A 20,828-nucleotide genomic window follows, 5' to 3' on the forward strand; every position below is an offset into this window, starting at 1 on the left:
GAAAGTCATATTCTTATTACATGTATTTTGGATTTTTGTCGTTTTGGTCTTGTTAAGTTTAGATAAAGATACTTTATTTTTCTAAACTTATGGGGTGTCCATTTGTGGTGTTATCACTGTATTACTGTGTGTTTTGAGTACAAATAGTTTACACATTGCCTTTGAGATAAGTCTGTCTGCGCGTGCCAAGCTACCCAAGGGGTGAGCAGGGGTTATCTAAAGTGTGTATCCTCCTTACCCTGACTAAAAGCAAGGGTCCCTATTTGGGCAAAGGTATCTAACTCTGCCAACTAGAGACCCCCATTTCTAACAGCCATCGCTTCACATATTGAGCCACAGTTGGCACAGTTTGCATGTACTGTCACCCATTGCACATAATCAGTTATATCAAAGAAAAAATTATAGAAAAAAGAAACTTAGTGATAGATGTTACAATAATGCATGTCCCAGGTGTTAAATGGAAAGATAGGGCAGGGAACCTATACCAGATCTCAAATGGTCCTTTACTCTCCTCCCTAAATAGATAGTCCTAAAATGTCATTTGCCAATGCAATGCCAAGATGCTCTGAGTTTTAAGCCACACCAAACTTGGCTTTGAAGGCTGAGGCGTGTAAATGGGTAGAAGGTAGAAATCACCAGTACCTACCCACAACTGAAACTAAAGTGCAGTTTGAAGCAGGTCCTATACCCACAGCAAGCCAGGAGAGAGATGTCTGGTAAAACAAAAGCAGGATCACTCAGCACTAGAAAATGAATATATAAGAAATGTTTGGGCTTCATGTTTGCTCCCTTTCAAGTGTGCCAATTTGTTAAATCAATTTGTGACTCACATAGACCTGTTAGGCATGATTCAACATTGTGGTGCCAACAGGATGGCAGGCCCCTACATTTCTGTCCATTAAGGTTGACCTGACAATCACTATGACCTATTGTATAGTTCCCAGGAAGATTTTCACACCCTATTGTCACCTCATTCAGGGCAAGTAAAGTCTGGGGGTAGCTGGAGTGTAATGCAAATTAGCCTCTAGAAACTTCAGGCAGGGAAAAGGTAACTTTTTGTAATGTACTTTTCCCTAATATTTGTTAAGAATCTGACTTTACTGTTAAATTGGATTTTCAATACCTATTAAAAATAGTTATTTTATTTAATTTTTCAGCTGTTCCAATTCCCGATATGCAATATTAGTATTTAAATCTGTACTCTGAGTTTCTGCATACAACAGTTTGACCTGCTACAGTGAAATTAGCTTTCAAGGCCTTGTTACCTTATGGGCATGGTATATATCGCTCTTAAATACCATGCACCCTACCTTGAGGGCACCAATGCCTAAATAGTGGTGACTTGCTAATATTTAAAATTGAGGTTTTTACTTGTTAAAAAGAGTTATTTGAACAGGTTGCACTGCAGGTTTTACACTGTAGCAGTCAACCTACAATGCTAGGCCTGAAGCCATGTTTTCTTTGTCATACTAGGGGATGGCACAGTAAGTGCTGCAGTCCGAAGGTGACATTTGTTTCCTAAAGCTTTGTCATACTTTGAAGTCATTTGCTGTAATACACTGAAGGTCACTTTCCTGTTCTTTGCCTTTGAAGACCTCCTCATCCCTCCTGTACTGCTTGTCAAAAGTGTATGTACAATAATTCCATAAAAGCATCGATTCATTAGCCACAAGCTTCCTATAACAACACAGAATGTTTTTTGTTGGTTTCCTTTTTAAATGTAATGATTAAAAAAATAAATGCAATCGAAAACTGAATTGCTATCTCTTAAACTCTGGGCAAATGGTTCGATATAAAGATCGAACAAAAGCGGGGAGAGAGGCCAGCCCTGCCTTGTACCCCTCGAGATGTTCAATGGTTCAGTCAAGGCACCGGTTACCAGGACACGTGCGCTAGGATTCTGATATATAAGATTAATTGCCCGCCTCATTCCCCCTCCCACATTGAACTTGGCCAAGGCCTCCGACAGGTAGACCCAGTTAACCCTGTCAAAGGCCTTGGTCGCGTCCAACGTGAGGATCGCCAGAGGAAGGGATCCCAGCCCAGCCATATAAATCACCCCCACTAAATCATAAGTTAGTTCATAAAGGTGACGCCCCTTCACAAAACCCTTCTGATCGAAATGAAGGATTTCAGGGGCCACCAATGCTAATCTTTTAGCTAGTATTGTGGTAAAGATTATATAATCCACATTCAGGATCGATATGGGTCTATATGAACCGCATGACGTAGGGGGTTTTCCGGGTTTTAGTATCAATGTTATAGACGCACTGTCCCAGGATGCCGGCGGGCTAATACCATCCAATAAGATTTGATTAAATAAAACGGTCAAAAAAAAAAAACAATTCTTGCTCTAGTGCTCTATAGATCTCGGCTGGTAGATCATCGGGCCCAGCCGCCTTTCCCTTTTTAACAGTTTGGATGGCCATTCTGACTTCCCCCTATGAGATCTTACTATCCAGGGATTCACTCTGTTCTCTTGATAGAGCTGGAAGGGTGATTTGATTCAGCCACTCCCTGATAAGACCAGGTTCTACCGTTTTATCCTCCTGATATATATCCTGGAAGAAATCTCTGAAAGCCTGTCTTATGTCCAAGTCCGAAGATATTGGAACATCATTGATCTTAATCAAGTCTATGTTGTTACGTGCTTGATCCGATTTGGCTTTCCATGCCAATAACTTCCCTGCGCCTTCACCATATTCAAAATGAGCGATCTTGCTAGCATCCCATCTTTCTTGAACCCGCTGATTTAAAACTGAACTTAATTAAGCCTTTAAAGAGAGTAACTCATTGTTGAGGCATGTCAAAAGGTCTGCCTGGGACGTTGGAGAAGCCAAGTTGGTATCGATTTCGCTCTTAGTTCTAACTATATCAGCCTCTATAGAGGCCACGGTTTCTCTGTACTCCTTCCGTCTGTAAGATACCTTTGATGTAATAAGGCCTCGTAAAAATGCTTTTAGGGAATCCCAGACCATACCATTATTGGCTGACCCAACATTCTCTCTAAGGAAGTGCTGAACTTCAGTTTTGAGAGCCTGAACATCATCTGTATGGGAGAGCAAGGTACGATCGAAAGTCCAGGTCCTAGGTGAAATTTTAAGAGCCACTGAGAGCTCCAGTATTACAGCCGCATGGTCAGACAAGTGTATAGGAAGATATTGAATATCCCTTACTCCTTCCACCAGAGTGTGACTAATCAAAACAAAATCTATCCGAGATTTGTGATGGTACTTGTAATTCCTAAATGAAACTCCCTGCTGCGTTCCTGACCTATGTCTCCAGATGTCGACATACCCGAATTGCTTCATGGCATTAAGTAAAAAGGACCTAGATTTTGAAGGGACACAGGAACGATTATTATGTGACTTGTCTAAGGCTGGGTCTAGAACTATATTAAAGTCTCCCGCAAATATAACGGGATCGGGAAAGGACAAAAGGTGATAGAAAATCGTTTCCAATACCGAGGGGTCATCTTGATTCGGGCCGTAATAACCTACAAATGTGAATTGGATCCCTGATATATTTACTAAGGCTATAACCCATCTGCCACCTGGGTCTACCATAGCAGTGACAATCTTGCTTTTAATTGTTTTTTAACAATCTAAGAGACACCCCTAGTATTAGAAGGTTGGGAGGAGGAGACTGCAAAGTCAATCCACCCATTCTTCTTCACCATTGCCTCTATTTCAGACTGAGGTAGATGAGTTTCCTGAATCAAAATAATCTGCGCATCTACATCCCGAAGATACTGGAACAATTTTCTAGCCCTGGGTTTAGTGCGCAGGCCATTATTGTTCCATGAAAATATTTTTAAGTTAGCCATCATCATATTCTAAACCACTGAGAAAGAAGTATACCTGCCATAGAATAAAACAGAAACGCTCATAACAAGGAATACCGTCACACTGTTCTACCAAAGGTGAACTCAACTGCCCGTCATAGAACACTAAGTAAACATTATAATAATAAAAAATCTGCTAAGGTGACACATGAGGAATTTTTTTATTTTTAGTCCCACCCCACCCCACCCACTGCCTGCTCGTCCTCCCCCCCACCCATGGAGAACCCTTGGTGTGTCTAACCGGATGGAATCCAGTTAATGGCGCCCCACTACGGACTCCCATCAGCGGACCCGACCCATAACAGAGACCTATTGTGACCTAAGAAATGCCCCCCTGTGATTGTAAGATGTGCAACTTAAAATACAGCTAGATGCTAAAAGCTAAGTGCTGAAAGCTACTTTTTTATGATACATTTTTAGTGATTAGTTTTTATTTTTATATATATATTTTTTTATACATATTTTTTTTTTGCGTGTATTTAATTTGATTCGGTGTATTTTTTGTTTTGTTCTCTTATCAAATCTCTATTTCAGATCCTAATATCTAATTTCAGAGAAACAAGCTCATTGCTCTACGTGACTATAGGCATCAAAGGCACTAGTTTCTCCTATTCCGAAGAGGTCTTATTTCCCAGCTCCAACAAAAGCTCGTCCGCTGCTTGTACTGTCCTTATATTGAACATTTTATTGTTGTACATCACTTTTAGCGCAGCAGGGAATGTCAGTTGGGCCGTTGCCCCTACACTCCTAAAAGCATCTAAACATCTCCCAAGCTCCCACTGCCTTTCAAGTGTGACCCTGGCCAAATCAGATCTTATAGGAAAGGAAAATCCTTTCCCTGAGAGGGATTTCTGTTTCAGTGCTGAGTTAAGAATTTGCTCCACAAGAGCGTATGTATGGAAGTTGACCAAAATTTTACGAGGTTTGGTTCTTTGTGGATTGCGTCTGAAGGGGTCTCTATGTACCCTTTGAATGTCTGTGGCCAACTCCTCCAGTGTGCAATCGAGATTTAATGAATCTTTCAAAAGTTGACTAATAAACGGTTTGATCTCTGTGCCTTCTGACCCTTCAGGCACATTAAGGATATTACCGCGTCTAGCGTTTTTCTCTAATATCTCCATCCTATCCAACAGGGTCTGGTCCTCTCGCTTCAACTTAACAATGTCATCTTTCACCTTGTCTACGTGAAGTGACAGCGCCGCCATATTTTCCTCCAGTACCCCAGTTCTTGATGTTAGGTTGTCGAATTTAGTGTTTAAGGATTCATAGTAGCTCCTTATCTCGGCCTGATTTGCTGACGATTCCTCAGACCCCTTCTTTATATCTTGGGAAAGAGTGGAAAACATTGTCATTAATGCTGCAGCGGAGATATTAGCGGAGGAGTCCTCCAGCCTTAAACTATCCGAGACAGGTGAATCATCGTGTGATTGTACTGCATATAGGGACAGATGCTCCTCTCCTTCAGCTTCCTGCGCCGCCCCACTCACTGAATGCTCCAACTCCACCTCCACCTGTGTACCGTCACCTAGGCATAAACCCCCCCTATCTTGTCCCAATAGAGGGTTATATGTTATTGAGGGGATCGCTTCCGCCCCAGGCGGAACTATAGTGTCCACCGGAATAGCCTCAGTACCCACTGTAGATGCTACCTTTTCGCCATTAAGGGGTAAGGGACTACCGAGGGCCAACACTGGGGTTGGGGCCAGACTGAGAGCGGGTTTAGTAGCCATGTCTGGAGCAATGTTCGGAGCGGACTCGTGTGTGTTTTCTACACATACCCCGTCTTTAAGTGCCGCCATCTGATATTTAGGGAGGTGAAGCACTTGCGGTAGGGCTTTAAAATAAGAGCACAAGGATGGCGTTATTTTAGAGCCTCCTTCAGCTACGACTTTGCTACTGTTAGCTTTTGCCCTTGCTTTAACACTGGATGAGCGGGTGTTCTTTGACTTAACCTCCGCTGATAGGAAGGAATAGGGGCCCTTTCCTGCTGGGGGGACCGCCTGAACCTTAGCTACTGCTTTAGCCACAGATTTCCCTTTTTTTCGTGACCTATGCGTGCTTTGCACTTGTGGACTGTATTTGACCTGGCGGAGAGATGATTTTGACTATAAACTACCCCCTGCAGAACTGCTCTCCTTACCGTTTTCGGGGGCCCGCTCCACTTCCCCATCCACCACCGCTGTCTCGAAGGGGGCTGACCCCCCACCGTCCCCCGTTGATACTCCGCCTGACACACGCGCCAGATTCCTTGCTCGTCTGCCCCTCCTCAGCTCCAGCGCTGCTAAGGTCCACTGCCACGGAACCAGCGGGAGAACCTTGCACTTCAGCCGCTCAACTCCTACACCCCTCTGATTTTGTCGCCGCTGCTCCACTCCACTTCTGACCTGCTTCCAGGATCCGCCGCTGCCGCAGAGTTGACAGAAACCCCCGCAAACGCCGCCGCCGCTGAGATACGGCTGCAGCTCCCCGGCATAGGCATAGATAGAAATGGTGAAAAGACTCTCCGCCTACGGGGGAAATAATAACTCTGTAAAACTACCTCAAAAAAGGGAAATCTCAATTATTAAGTGCTGCTCAGAGTTCTAAAACGCTCTGCTGCTCATTATTCCCGTTTTCCGTCAGGTCGGGTCCGTAGGTGGAGCACTAACAGGAGTCCGTTTCGGGAGCCCCGCGGCAGCTCACCTGTCTGCCGCCATGTTCTCCTGCCTATATATCAGTATTGGGGTGGGAGAGGAAGGTGGCCTTGTACGCCAATGACATCTTGGTATATACATCAGAGGTACAAACTGCACTCCCTGCTGTCCTTAAAGCAGCCTCGGAGTTTGGCGAAATCTCCGGGTATGCGATTAATGCGTCAAAGACGGAGATGATGATGTGGAATGTTGATCAGATTCCAACAAATATCTTAATATCCCCGGTAATAAGATGAGGTATCTAGGGGTTAACATCGTCAAGGATATTAATCAGATCGCCAAGATAAACTTTGATGCTGTGGCTAAGGAGTGCCGTAAATTGTTACAGTTATGGGCACATCTTCCTTTATCATTTTTAGGTAGGTCCAATTTAATTAAGATGTCCTTTTTACCTAAGGTTTCTTTTCTTTTTAACACTATCCCGTTATACTTTGATCCTGTATTAATTAATAAATTGCAGTCTGACATTAATTCTTTTATTTGGAATAAGCGTCTTGCAAGGATATCTTGGAAGAAGCTCAGGAGGCGCAGAGATAAGGGGGGAATCGCAGCCCCAGATTTTCAGTCCTATGCCTGGGCATTCCAACTGTCCCATGCCAGAATGCTCTTAAAAAACCCATCTGAGCATGGGGTGGGGTCTTTGTATTCGACCCTCCTTACAGGAGAAGGTGTCAGCCAATCGGGGTTCTTGTTTAAATTTGGAGACCCGAAATTTTTTAAAAAGATTAAGCTGAAGATCCTACAGGGAATGGCTAAAATGTGGGCCCAGCTAACCAAGGCCATTAAAATAGGGTACTACGGCAGTCGGACCCCGCTTTGGGATCTCCCAGAAAGCCCAGATTGGTTGAATGATTGTCTGGTGGCCCCGATTAAGGAAGCTGGGTTGGCTGTATGGGGCGATTTATTTTTGGATGGTGAATTATTTTCATGGGAATACCTGAGAAACATTATAGGCCCTAACTTTGCTAGGTTTAAGTACATACAAATATCTAGCTGGTCCCATGCACATAGCTCCAGGCCAACCCGTGGAAACAAACTTCCCCTAGGTGGGCATAGCCAGTTAATATCCCTTTTGGTTGATAAATCTCCTGCCAAAAAAGAAATCTCAACATGGTACAAACTGATTATAGAAGAAAGAGAGGGGGTCTTTTCACTTCCTGACGAGCTTTGGTCTTCCTCTATGGGAGACAGCAATTTGCAAGAACTCTGGACCTCATCTTGTGAAATGTTGTGGGAGGTTGTGAAACCATCTTGGCTTCGAAGAAATCACATCTTTTCCATGCATAGAGCCTACTATTCCCCTCTAAGGCTTTCAAAGTTCTCTTCGGGTAGCGTGGGGCATGCCCTAAGTGTGGTTTAGCGGCCGCTTCGGACTGCCATATGTTTTTTGAGTGTTCCACCCTGACCGCATTCTGGGAAGCAATAAGTAAAACTCTGTCATCGTCCTTGAACTTGAACATTGTTATTGATCTCCCACTTGTCATCTTTGGTATCCTGGATGGTGTTCAGAGTCTGGAGAAGAAGCTGGTTTTCTATCTAATTTTGCTGGCCAGAAGGGAGATATGTAAGACATGGAAAGACTCTCTACCCCTACAATAGAAGATTGGTTCACTTCCATATTGGCTGTCTCCAAGCTAGATCTGGGAAGGGCCGGCAATTCGAATAAAAGAGCGTTTTGGCACTTATTGGTCTGGGCACATTGAGCATCCGGGGTTTTTTTTGTGGTTTTTTTTCCCCGGGTCCTATGATTACGCCATTAAAACTAAATCCGGGGCCTGACACGATTGTGGCAAGATTCTCCACCTTTCACTGGTTTTTGTTTGATGCCTACAAATGGTTGAAGTTGGATGAGCTGAGGGTCGAGTACAGTTGGACAAGCTAAGCCCTGCCAGATATTTCAATCTAAGACAGCACTCTGCTTGTATACCATTGGATTTCATCATAAAAGCAAAACCAAGGTGGCAAATGAGGACAAAAAAAAAACTGAATTGCAAATGCAAACATATGATAGATTGTTTTGATGCTGAACAGTAAATGCGTAAAATGGGCCTGTGGTTTAATTAACCTTGCTCCTTTGAACTGTGAGGCAGGAAGATAACTGTAAAATGAAATGATTAAATTATACACTTATGTTATTGTACTTATACTAGGTGAATAATCTGTAACTCTCTTATCTTGCAGGTGTTACTATGAAACTAATGGATGAAGTGGCAGGAATTGTAGCTGTTCGTCATTGCAAGACTAACATTGTTACAGCATCAGTAGATGCTATCAACTTCCATCGCAAGATCAAGAAAGGTATGGCAGGCCTTGAGTCTAGAACAGGGTGTCCAATGTAGTCCAGGAAATCCTCATACAGTCCACATAAGATGAACATGAATGTATTTATTGAATGGAAATAATTTTGTTCATGAGTGGTTATTCTGTAAATGGAGCTTGTATCTTTCCCTCCTGGAACTATATTGGACACCCTGCGCTGAGCAGGAAGTTAAATATGTCAAGACCTGTGTAATTTTTATATTTCATATGTTAATTCTCTGCTCACAGTTGATTCCTTTATGTGCACCTATAATAGAATTCTCTAATGTGAATTATCATCACCAAAATCAACGTGACACATTAATGCTTATATACAATGAACCAGTAATGACAGAAAAATAAAGCTGTTTTATTTTAATTTTCAGATTTAATCGTTTAAGGTAAATTCACATTTTCACATGGTCTTCCCAGGTGTTTTGGGGTTTTGTTTATGTGGGCCTGGATTTACTCACATATTTTGAGTCAGGGTACTGAGAAATTACTAAACAGCTTCCAGTGCATTTGTTCTGACCCCTAAAACATGGTAGCATGGTTAATTCCTATTGACAGATATAACCATGAAATGAGGCTGCTGTAATACAGCACAGAAAGTGGACCAGTGGCACAAACATCAGATATCACACTTGGACTGAAGTGGAGCTTTACAGCAGCCACATGAATGACTTTAAAAGCATGGTTTTTAGGTCGAGCCAAGCGGCATCGTGCATCCACTGCTCACTTTGATAGGCATGCTTGGGTATGCACTGCCAGCCCAGCGCACTCTCCGCCCATATTTGTCATTAGCTTTGTGTCATTGTCCTTCTTAAATGGTGGCTTCTGATTCCTAAATGGGCTTGTTAGTTCCGCCTTGGTACCGCCTTGTCTCAATTTGTTACCGCCCATAACAACTGGACCTTTTACTTGGCTTGTTACAAGTCCTGCTTTATCTACGGTGTGAGCACTATTTTTGTTATTGGCACTGAAGGGGACAATGGCGGCTGCTTTTTTGCAAATTTGCATAATGATCGCGGCGCCCTCTTTAGGGACACAACGATCATTTTCAATTGGAATTTTATTTATCGTTCATGTTGAGCGCGGTGTCCACTTCTGGGACACCACACTGTTTATTTTCTTTTTAACTTCAAAACTGAGTGCGGCGCCGCTTCAAGGTCACCACGCTCAGTTTCTTTATTTATTTTTTAACTTTAACACTCAGCTCGGCATCTGCTTCAAGGAAACCGTGCTCAGTGTTAAAGTTTTTAAAAAAAGAAACAGAGCGTGGTGTCCTTGAAGCGGTGCAGCACTCAGTTTTAAAGTTAAACAAACATTTGCAATGCAATAGGTCTCGCATTTATGCGAGTTTAAACTATTGGCATTGTCATTTAAAATGCCAGTAGCTTAAGATCGAGTAAATGCGAGACCCATGCTTGTTAAGACTGCCAGTGCAGCCCTGAATGGCAGTAGCCACAAACCACACCCAGTACATGCCGAAGCAATCCATTTTGGACATGTGGATCAGCCTACCTTGATATTAACTAGGTCACCAACACAAAGAACCTTGGCACCCCTCCCCTCCTAAGTGCATATTGTGTAAAAGAGAAGACATTGCCTATATTGGGATTGGCATGTCCCTTTAGTGGCAGGATCAACTTTGCAACTTCCCTGCAATCAAACCTTTTATTCACTCTTGGACTTGAACGTTTCATCATAAGTGATGATTTTAAAGCGTTTAATCAAAGACGCCCATCTCAGACTGAAGCCTTGGCTGTCATTAAACCAATTATACTAGTCTCCCATTTCTCCAGTGAGCAAATTATTCCCCCAGCCCCCCTGATTAGATGTGAAATGCATCTGGGAAGAACAAATGACCTTGGCTTGCAAGCAGATCTTTGGCAGCAGTGCTGAGGTAAGTTAAATATAGAGTATTCACCCTTAGCTATCTTGTGATGTGATTGGAGTGGATATGATGCCCTGTGGAGTGGACAGGGCATCATATGGTTCCACCAGGGGCTGCAGGAATTCTAAAATTAACATGTTTACAGTACCTAGGGATTTAGCATGAGGTTTGCCTTTGATGGTGGCTTGCTCACAGCTTAAGGTGGAGTAGTGTGGCTCACTGGTTAGAGGCAGCAGGACTGAGAGCAGAAGTCAGCCTGGGACCAGGGTTCAATTCCCGACGCGGCAGGGTCGAGGACCTTGGTCAGCGGACTCGATAATTCTCGCATCGGTGCTTACTCTAATCAGGGGTTCCACTCGGCAACTCTGGGCATTAGCTTGCCTAATCTCCACAACGGCCCCACCAATTCCGGGGATGCCTGGCTCCACCTTGGGGACTCCCAGCAAGGGACCATCCCACAGGGAAAGCCAGGACGGGTTCCCCAGAGTTATACAGCGCCGGGACGCCCCGTTGCTGGGGCAGCTGTGCGCTTTACAAGTATACTACATTTACATTTACATTAAGTTGTCTCCTGTCACCTTAAGAGATGGCGTGGGCCCAAATTGAGTCTGGCTACATTTTGGTAGGACAGGCCCTGGGTGCGGAAAATGAGCTCCAATCATTGGCCATGATATCCTGTTATTTTGTAATACCCAGAACATGGTTTTATGGGACTATTTATAGTAAAATTGCAGAAGTCCTAAAGCGAAAGCTGGTTTATCTTTGGAGACTTGTAAAAGAGTTGGGACACATCATTTATCACAAGCAAGTGACTACTATAAGAAAGCCTACGACTACCAGAATATTAGCATACAGCGAGACTTGAAGAAATCAGAGGAGGTTTAACCAACTTTCTGCATCTGCCTGAGAAAGAGAGTGGGGGTCTGGTCTGGTTCATCCTTTACCCATGAACAGGACGTACTTTTCAGTAATGCATGCAGACTATCACTGACTTTTATATCTTCATTGTTTCTAGGACCTATTTTTAGGTGAGATCTATTGTTGCCGACTTGAATCGCGAAGGGGGACAGGGCATGAGCACGTGTATGGCAAGACAGGAAATGTGCACGTGTACGGCTTGCGGCGTTATCACAACGGCTTCTCACACCATATGTGTGTACATCTCACTGCGCCCGGACAGGCCATGTGCACGCTCACGGAGTCTCTTTCAGACAGCCGATGTGCTCGCTCATGGCGTGTCCTTCAGCGTGCGCCTTACAGACATCACCGGGGCTCAGCAAGTAGACAAAATTGCCCCCATGGTGGAGCAGCCCGCACTCTGGCGGGTCCGCTAAGAGAAAGGGTGCTGGCAAGGCACCCAGCCAATCCCTCACTCACCAGCTGGTTCAGGACTCTGGCGTCTCTCCTCAGTCTGCAGGTTCCCTGTCCATCTCCTTAGCACGCCGCGGGGCTCTCCTCCCACTTGGGAGCCCCGTTTTGCCTCTGGTGCCATGCAGTCTGCCTCGCTCTTCCCCCGGTCCCTCTGATGGTGCCGGGACTTCAGCATTGAGCCTGCAGGGTTCCGGACATCCTCTCCGGCGGTTCCTTCCTGTTTCTTTGGCAGGCCCCGCTCTTGTTCAACAGAAGGCTGCCTGACTTCCGGTGTCGCCGCCATCTGCACCGAAAGCAAGGAGTGCACCCTGCGATGTCACCTCCTTTGTACAGCTTGTTAATTCTGGGCAGCATCCTAAGCGGGGACCGAAGACCAACAAACAACATCCCCCTCCTCTTCCTCATACTCCACAGACCCCAAACCCAGCACCCCTCCCCTCAACAAGGCGACAGCAGACATCTGGAGAACGGCAACCATGAGACAGACAGACACCCCCCATACGGTATCCAAGGAGATAGTCGGTGTAAGAGACAGACTAGGGAGAGGCCGCCAGGTGCTCGAGGACTGCCTCGGTGACAGACGCTACCCTCCCTCACTCTTGCACTGAGCACCCACGGAACCAGAAGCGCCCATGGGGACCCTCCGAGTCCTGCACCTCCTGCACTACACTCCTCCTCTTGCTCCTGCTCTTCGTCCTGCTCCACGGGGGGCTCTGTAACAAAGGGCGTCGCGGGAGCGTGCAATGTGTGCGCCTCCACGTGGGTGTGGCTGTGTGTGCAGCTATATATAACATATGTCATAGGAGCGCTCAGTATATGATCTGTGCACGCTCGCGCATTCCCTATTATTTGTAATGCACATGTGTATTTAGATGCAGGCTTCATTCTGGGAAAGCAGCGGGACATCCCTCTCACTACAAGGGAGTTATTTGCTGCTCGCAAGCTTTGAAAATTAGAAATCTGGCCACAATTGGTTTAAAGGGGGCAGAGTTGTAGGCCTCCCAAAATGGCCTTGGAGGGTGGGGCTGTCAGGTGCCCTTTAGCATGGAGTTGCTATTGGTGTATCACGTGTGCATACATATATCAACACATAGAAACAAGATAATAAGGACCTAACCACATGTACATATATCTATATATGCACACACATCAATGGCAATGACTATATATATATATATATATATATATATATATATAGATATATATCTATATATATATATATATATATATATATATATATATATATAGAGATATATATATATATAGATATAGATATATATATAGATAGATATATATGAGACATACGACGTCTTCTACAGTTGATGGAACAAGACGAGCCCGCAACTGGTGCAATTTTATTTTATTTTAAGCCCAACACCAAATCCGTCTATATATATATATATATATATATATATATATATATATATATGACTCTCCAACTTGTCTCCAATAGTGCTTCGTTGCACTGACAGGTTTGCAGACTACAAAATTACGGCAAGTCAGTCTTCAATTTTCAAAAATGATTTATTCCATTGTGGTGCAAGCCATCAGACGCGTTTCGGACATAACGTCCTTGCTCACTGATGGGGAGTATATGAGGTACCGCCATTATATACAAACTTTGCATACAAAACGCGTGCCAATTGCCAGAGCCTTAAAACAACACAAACATAGGACTGTGCAACCGCATAAGGTCCTTTAAATGAAGTTCGCCAAGGCGCCATTTTAAGACATGTTAATAACCTTTACAAACAGTGTTAAACTTCGGCTCTGACTTAAGCACATAATAAATTGATATTGCATGCTAAGGGAATGCCATTAAAATTATATCAGTGTATTAAATTCATGCTAAATGCCATATAAATTACTCAAATGCAAAGAATTGCCTGTAAAACTGCAGGTTTTCAACACGTACAAATTTGTAAATTACATCAAACATAAAATGTTTCTATTGGACAACTCATTCCAATCACGAAGACCTTGAAAAATATATAGGGTTATGGATAGATATAGTGCGTTGGGGTGTATTTCGTCAACTGTACAAATACACTTATTGAATTTCAAAATGAAATGCCCCTCAATGCTACATTGCCAATCAATCCGCATTTAGTGTATGCCCCTCAGACTAATGTCTAATAACATATTCTGTGGTGGTCTGAGTCGTCCTGTTGATATAATGATGTACGTGAAAAAATCGTTTAAAACATATACATATGTGTCACCGTTGATAACAACTATCCTTACAATTCATTCTAGTAGCTGTTTATAGCGGGCATTCATGACAATACTATGCTCAAATGCTAAGAAAATGAAATGTCTTGCAATGCATTTCCACTGATTTGTGCAAAAATGGCCATAGAAGTGCGTTCTCATACTGCTGAGTTGACGGTGCTCCCAAGTGAAAAGGTGCAAAAGCAGGGACTCGTTAACATCATCGAGACCCCGAAAAATAAGTGCAAAGTGCTAAAATGTGTGTATGAAAACTAAGTTCATATCTATATTAAAAAATTGTTTTTTATGTATATTTTCAGCTCTGATCTGCCTCAAAAGTGTCAAGGTTAATTAGAAATAAGATGTATTTCATTGTAGATGACACTGAAGTACGGAACTACTCTCAACAGGGGGTAAAAGAAATACCTTCTTTACTGTTGATAGACTATTTCAACAGATTATTTAGAGATTTCATTATAAAAAATTGTGAAGGTCTTCCCCCATATTCAAACCTCCCGGGGTCTTACTATTCAGGAGTACAATGTATTTAGATTCGAGCTGTCTGAGACGTTTTTCATTGTCCCCCCCTTTCTTGCTTGGGGTCACAGCACCGATGACAAAATACTTTAGATGGTTCAGGTGTTTTGCCCATGTACATTCCGTAAATGCCGAGCTACTGGGTAGCTTTGATCGGCATTCACTATAGCCATTAAGTGCTGTAGTATGCGCAAATGAACGGGTAATTTCGTGCTGCCAACATAAGTAAGATCACAGCTGCATTTTAAAACATATACCGCTAGTTCGGTGCGGCATGTGTAATGTGCCTTCAAAGTGACGGGCATGTTATCAAATGGGATTGGATAGGTGGTCATATTTATCCCAAACTTACACGCCCTACACGAGCTGCAACGAAAAAAACCTTACGTGGAGACAGCCAATTCTCCCCTTTGCGTGTTTCTGGACTGCTGACCACTAGATCATTGCGCATCGCATAGGCACGTCTATATGTGACTGTGTGGGATATATGTATCACACAACGCCGCTCCAGGAACTTCCCTTCCTCCAGAAATAAACAGACGACGAGACCACAACTTTGTGCTGCTATTTGCTTATATTCAGCCACCATTTCCATAATGATGCGTTTCAGGCTCAATCGCCCTTGATCGTATGACTATATATATATATATATATATATATATATATATATATATATATATATATATATATATATATATATATATATATATATATATATATATATATATATTACCTACTGGCGGTCGCCAGTAGGTATATATAGTTAGGATTTTTTCTCTATGGGTTTTTTGAAAATTCTATGTCTAATAACTTTGGCGTTTGTGGACGGAATTGGCTGAAACTTTCAGGAAAATGGAACATTTTGTTTCTGAGCAGCCCTTGAAAATTTGGGGGGGGTTCGTCAAGGGGGGGCTGAGAAAAAAGGGGGGTCCCAAAACGTGTTTTTAACATTGAGTTTTCCATAGGGCGGTTGGCCTCACTTTTAGCCCGAACGGGTGAATGGATTTGCACGAAACTTGGCAAAATTGTAGGGACTGGTAGCCCGATGTGCCTTTTGTAGGTCTCAATATATGTGCTACAGTGGATTTTGAGAAATTAACGTTTAAAAAAAGATATATATCTGTAACAGCGGACCGGGCAGCGCTCCAGGACGCGTACTTTTCGCGCAACGGAGCTTTGTGAAGCGAAGCTGATTGGTTCTCCGGCGTCTGTCAACATTCCAAACAGTCCGTAGCGGCCGCCATCTTGTCTCTCGGTAGGATCGAGAGACAAGAGGAGGCCAAAGCGAAGGGGCAAATGACCATAAGGGGGAATAGTAGATCCTCGCTGACCCCCTACGTTTGATGTGGAGGTTTTAAAAGGGCTCCGCGGGGCAAAAAAAAAATAAAATAATAATAATCGAACGGCTGAATGGATTTGCACGAAACTTGGCAAAATATTAGGGACTGGTAGCCCGATGTGCCTTTGCTAGGTCTCAATATATGTGCTCCAGTGGATTTTGAGAAATTAACGTTCAAAAAAAGATATATATCTGTAACAGCGCTCCGCTTCGCGTACTTTTCGCGTTACGGAGCTTCGCGAAGCTGATTGGTTCTCCGGCGTCTGTCAACATTCCAAACAGTCCGTAGCGGCCGCCATCTTGTCTCTCGGTAGGATTGAGAGACAAGAGGAGGCCAAAGCGAAGGGGGAAATGACCATAAGGGGGCATAGTAGATCCTTCCTGACCTCTTAGGTTTGATGTACCATTTTGTCAAGTTTGGTGTAATTCCGTTCAGCCATTCAGGCTGTAGACGTATGTAAATGTCCTATGGAAAATTGCATGGGGAAAACACATTTGAAAGTGTTGAAATTTAGAACCAATTAAAATGTTACTTTGGTTTTGTATTTGTGTGTGATGAAAGTTAATTGGTTATGTATATATGTCAAATGAGAGGAAACCACAGCCATTTTGTGATACTACTGTCTGAGGTACATTTGTGAGGAATTTTTGGTGGTGAATTTCTGGTGTTTGATTTACACAGTACTAACACTTTTCCTACTTTTGAAAAGGTGAGTTGTTAATTTGTAAGGGGAACTATGTTGTACACTTGAAGATAATTTGAAAAATGTTTTCTGTTATTTATTTGCAGTCCTTCTGTTATACTAAATACTTGATAAAGTTAGTTTTATATTATGTATTACTAAAAACGATAAATGAAAGTGATTATTTTTTTCTGCAATTTACAGCAAGCAATTTCAAAATAAAATGGCTCACAATGAAGAGACCGTGGCAATTTCTTTTGAATTGTCCACTACATTGATTGAAATTGAGAGCACCAATAATGAAATATTGTCACAAGGAGGACATGACTTGTATGATTCCATTAGATTGATTGAAATGGACAGCACCAAGAATGAAATATTGTCACAAGGAGATGACTTGAATGATTCCACTACATTGATTGAAATTGAGAGCACCAATAATGAAATATTGTCACAAGGAGGAGATGGCTTGTATGATTCCATTAGATTGATTGAAATGGACAGCACCAATAATGAAATATTGTCACAAGGAGGAGATGACTTGAATGATTCCACTACATTGATTGAAATTGAGAGCACCAATAATGAAATATTGTCACGAGGAGATGACTTGAATGATTCCACTACATTGATTGAAATGGACAGCACCAATAATGAAATATTGTCAGAAGGAGGAGATGACTTGAATGATTTTTTTGATCAATCTCTTGATGGCGAATTTATCGAGTGTTTGGAGACCATAGAGTTACAAGAATCATCATTGCAGACTTTTAATGAGGAGATTCCAGATGAGATGATTGAAGAGGAAATTACTGATGAGGACATGTTACTAGTTGTTTCAAATTTAGAAAATTCTGAAGAATAAATTTATATTTAGAAATCAAAAATTGTTTGAGACATTATTTATTTTTATTTTTAATTTATGAGGTTGTAGCGAAGTGATTGTAGTATAAAATGAGACTTATAGTATAGAGTGCAACATTTTTATGTTACATGGTAAGTTTACTCATATTTACTTCCCTTCTGCCACTATATTATCTCCAATGTGTATTTGACATGTCTTCTTCATCTCCGGCCTCCTTTCTCTCAGTGTGTGTCTCCGATGCATCTTATCGCTGGTATTTTGTGTAATTACAGAAGAGAGTAAAATAAAATAGTTCGGAACGTGAAAAGGGGGCAAAGTAGAGTACTCCTCACCCCCTAGGCCTTTTTAGGCGGTCCCAAAAGGATCAGTTTCTGCTTTCCTGAGAGATTATGGTATGAGTTCCATATACCACAATAACTTGCATTACAACATGCAAGATATCTATCTCCTATTACCAACTTTTGGAGATATTCGCGCTAAGCGCGAATATCTCCAAAAAGTAACACCTGCCCTGAGCAGTTCTTAGCCATGTTATCCAATGGGAGGTGGATAACATGGCTAAGAGCATTAGCTCGGTAATGTATGAATATCGCTGAGTTTTTAGCGATATTCATGCATTGCGGCCGTTTATTATCGCATTTGTGATAAACCTTGATAATAGCAAGGTTTATCTTCGGTAATTTCTGATGATGCTTAGCGGTAAAAAATTCGTTGGTAAGCATCGTTAGCGATAAATATCGCTTAACTTTGGTAATATGCCCCAACGTCTGTTAACGTTCGATTCGAAGGAAATGAGGAAGTGTTGAAAAACATTGTCTGCGCCATCTTGCCTTTTTTGAAATGCCACACTTTTGTCGTGCACGGCAGCCATTTTAGATGTCTTGACCAGACCCACTCTCTGCACGCTGTCGATTCGTAGCATGGCTCCTCACCCTCGCAAGCATCTTCCCCAGGCACTGGTCACCCCCGCTCTCTGTCTTATGCATGGGCAATAAACCTCCCCCCATCTGCGCTGCTCTTCCCTGAGAATCACACTGTGCCCGCCCGACACCTCCCTTTCGCCCTATTCACTACCGCACCCTCTGACACTCCTCTTCCTCTGTGTCCGATTGTCCAGGCTATCAGCTAGCCCTGCAGATGTAGTTTATGGCCCCAGCTGTAAAGAATCACCCCTCTTCAAAGGAGTTATAGTAGATCAAGGCCCACACCCGATGAGATCCGTCACACCACACGTGTTCCTACTATCTGAAAACTATCCTGTATTGTGATTGGGGAGGGGACAGAGCCTGAAGCGGAAGATTCCAGGAATGACTCTTTGTACATCAAAGTTTTTACAATTATGTGTCACATTAAAAATATATAGCACTCCAACAAAGTAGTAGGAATATAAAACTTTAATAACATATAAATATATACAAGAAAACAAAAACAGTAAAAACATTTAAACAACGAAGAGACCGTGGCAATTTCTTTTGAATTATCCAATAGATTTATTGAAATTGACAGCACCAATAATGAAATATTCTTGTCAGTAGCGGTCTGTTGTGCGAATAGTTCCAAGGCAGCAGAACGCGCTGAAATCTAGATGGCACGAAAGTGATGTCTAGCAAGTTGCCGCCCAGCAAATAACGGCGTGGGGCGCCGCGGGGGTGAGTGAGTCCAGTAGGCACCACAGCTATTCTTAGCGGCATTGCAGAATTACTGCTGGGGACAATGGCTGTGCTGTAGCAGGGTCACAGCAGAAACAAAAAGGATTCTGTTGAAGATGTTGTTGGTTTTCAATTTGAAAACAGTTCTGGTGTCAACTGCTATGCTATTGTAGTGGTTAATGTTTTGTTTTCTCTAGAAAATGTAAAAGAGGGGGAGGCAGTCCAAAGTTCCGTTAAAAGGGCAAAGGAAAGGATCGGTGGTTTGAACTATCAGTCAAAAAGGGGAGGGGGTGCAACAATTTTTCCTACCGGGTCACACTGTGCTTTCACCGGAAGTGAGGTCTGCAGGATTCTAGTAATTCAAAGTGAGGCTGGCGCCGACGTCCCGCGGATACAGTTTCGTCACTCCACGGGTGATCATGGCAGTCATTCCCCATCGGGGGTCGGAGACTCCCGCGGCTCCTCTAGAATCTTCAAGGTCGTGGAGGACTACGGTGGTGGAGTCAACCAGTGACCGGGCCATTTCTTTATGCTGGGCCCGCTCTTGCCAGGTCGACCGCCATTTTGAGAGTTCGGTAGCTACTGGCGATCGCGGGGTCAAATGAGCGGACGGGCTCCACCCTGCCGGGCGAGACGTTGCAGCATAGCCACAGTGGAAGAACCCTTTTCCGGGCGCCTGGAGCGCTGAGGGTGCAGCTGGGAAGCCTCCACCTGGGGAGGCGGGAGAGGCCTGTTCGCACCGTCTCTCCCTGCCAGTGCATCCCACGGCGTCTCGCTTGAGATTTGTTATGGCCGGACCAGGCGATGAGGACGAGGGGGGGGGGGTCGGAGGCATGTGCAAGACATCCCCCCCCCAGTGTTGTCGCAGCCATTTTTCAAGAAAGAAGAAGTGTCCCGTCCGTCTTCGGGCCGGGCTTCCGGTAGATGTCGGCCGGACGCCCCTGGCTCTGGCCCCATTAACGGGTTTCTTGGTTTATTGGCTGCAGCCGGATCCCGTCGGCCTCGGCCCCCCGACCGTTGGTGGCCGGACCGGAAGAGCATGTGGCGGGACTACCTGCAACTCTCAAGGGCCACCGCGGCCGGACTGGGAGAGAGAGGGGAGGGTCGAGGAGACATTCCCCCCCCCCTGCAACTGTTCAGCGTTGTAAAGGCAATCCCCTGGCCGGGTCCCGCTGGTCTCGGCCTCTCCTCCGGCTACACCCTACGTTAGGATCTCCTGGCCGAGGCGTGGCAGCAGGACCTGCTTTATATGGGCTGCTCCCGGCTGGGCGTAGCCGGAACCCTGCCCCACCTTGGAAGTTTCCAGAGTGGGGGCGGATGTTCTACTGACTTGCATTTTCCCTAGTCTATCGATTTTTTGGGCGTGGCAGGCGGTGGGACAGCGAGGGGTGATTTGGTTTCTCTTACTGTTTTTCTGGTCTCTCACCACTGGCATATTTCT

The 20,828-nt window shown here is 43.8% G+C and overlaps 1 protein-coding gene across 2 annotated transcripts in view; it reads left to right on the forward strand.

The window, feature by feature from the left end:
- The window catches only part of ACOT7 (acyl-CoA thioesterase 7), a 1,240,110-nt gene that overhangs the window by 839,832 nt on the left and 379,450 nt on the right, over positions 1–20,828 (forward strand). For both annotated transcript variants that reach the window (XM_078640951.1, XM_078640950.1), the window contains exon 7: positions 8,719–8,835. In XM_078640951.1, the coding sequence (XP_078497077.1) occupies positions 8,719–8,835 (117 nt within the window). The remainder of the gene's footprint in view (positions 1–8,718; positions 8,836–20,828) is intronic.

The sequence above is a fragment of the Lissotriton helveticus genome, chromosome 5_1 (genome assembly GCF_964261635.1).
Source record: "Lissotriton helveticus chromosome 5_1, aLisHel1.1, whole genome shotgun sequence".
Lineage (NCBI taxonomy): Eukaryota > Metazoa > Chordata > Amphibia > Caudata > Salamandridae > Lissotriton > Lissotriton helveticus.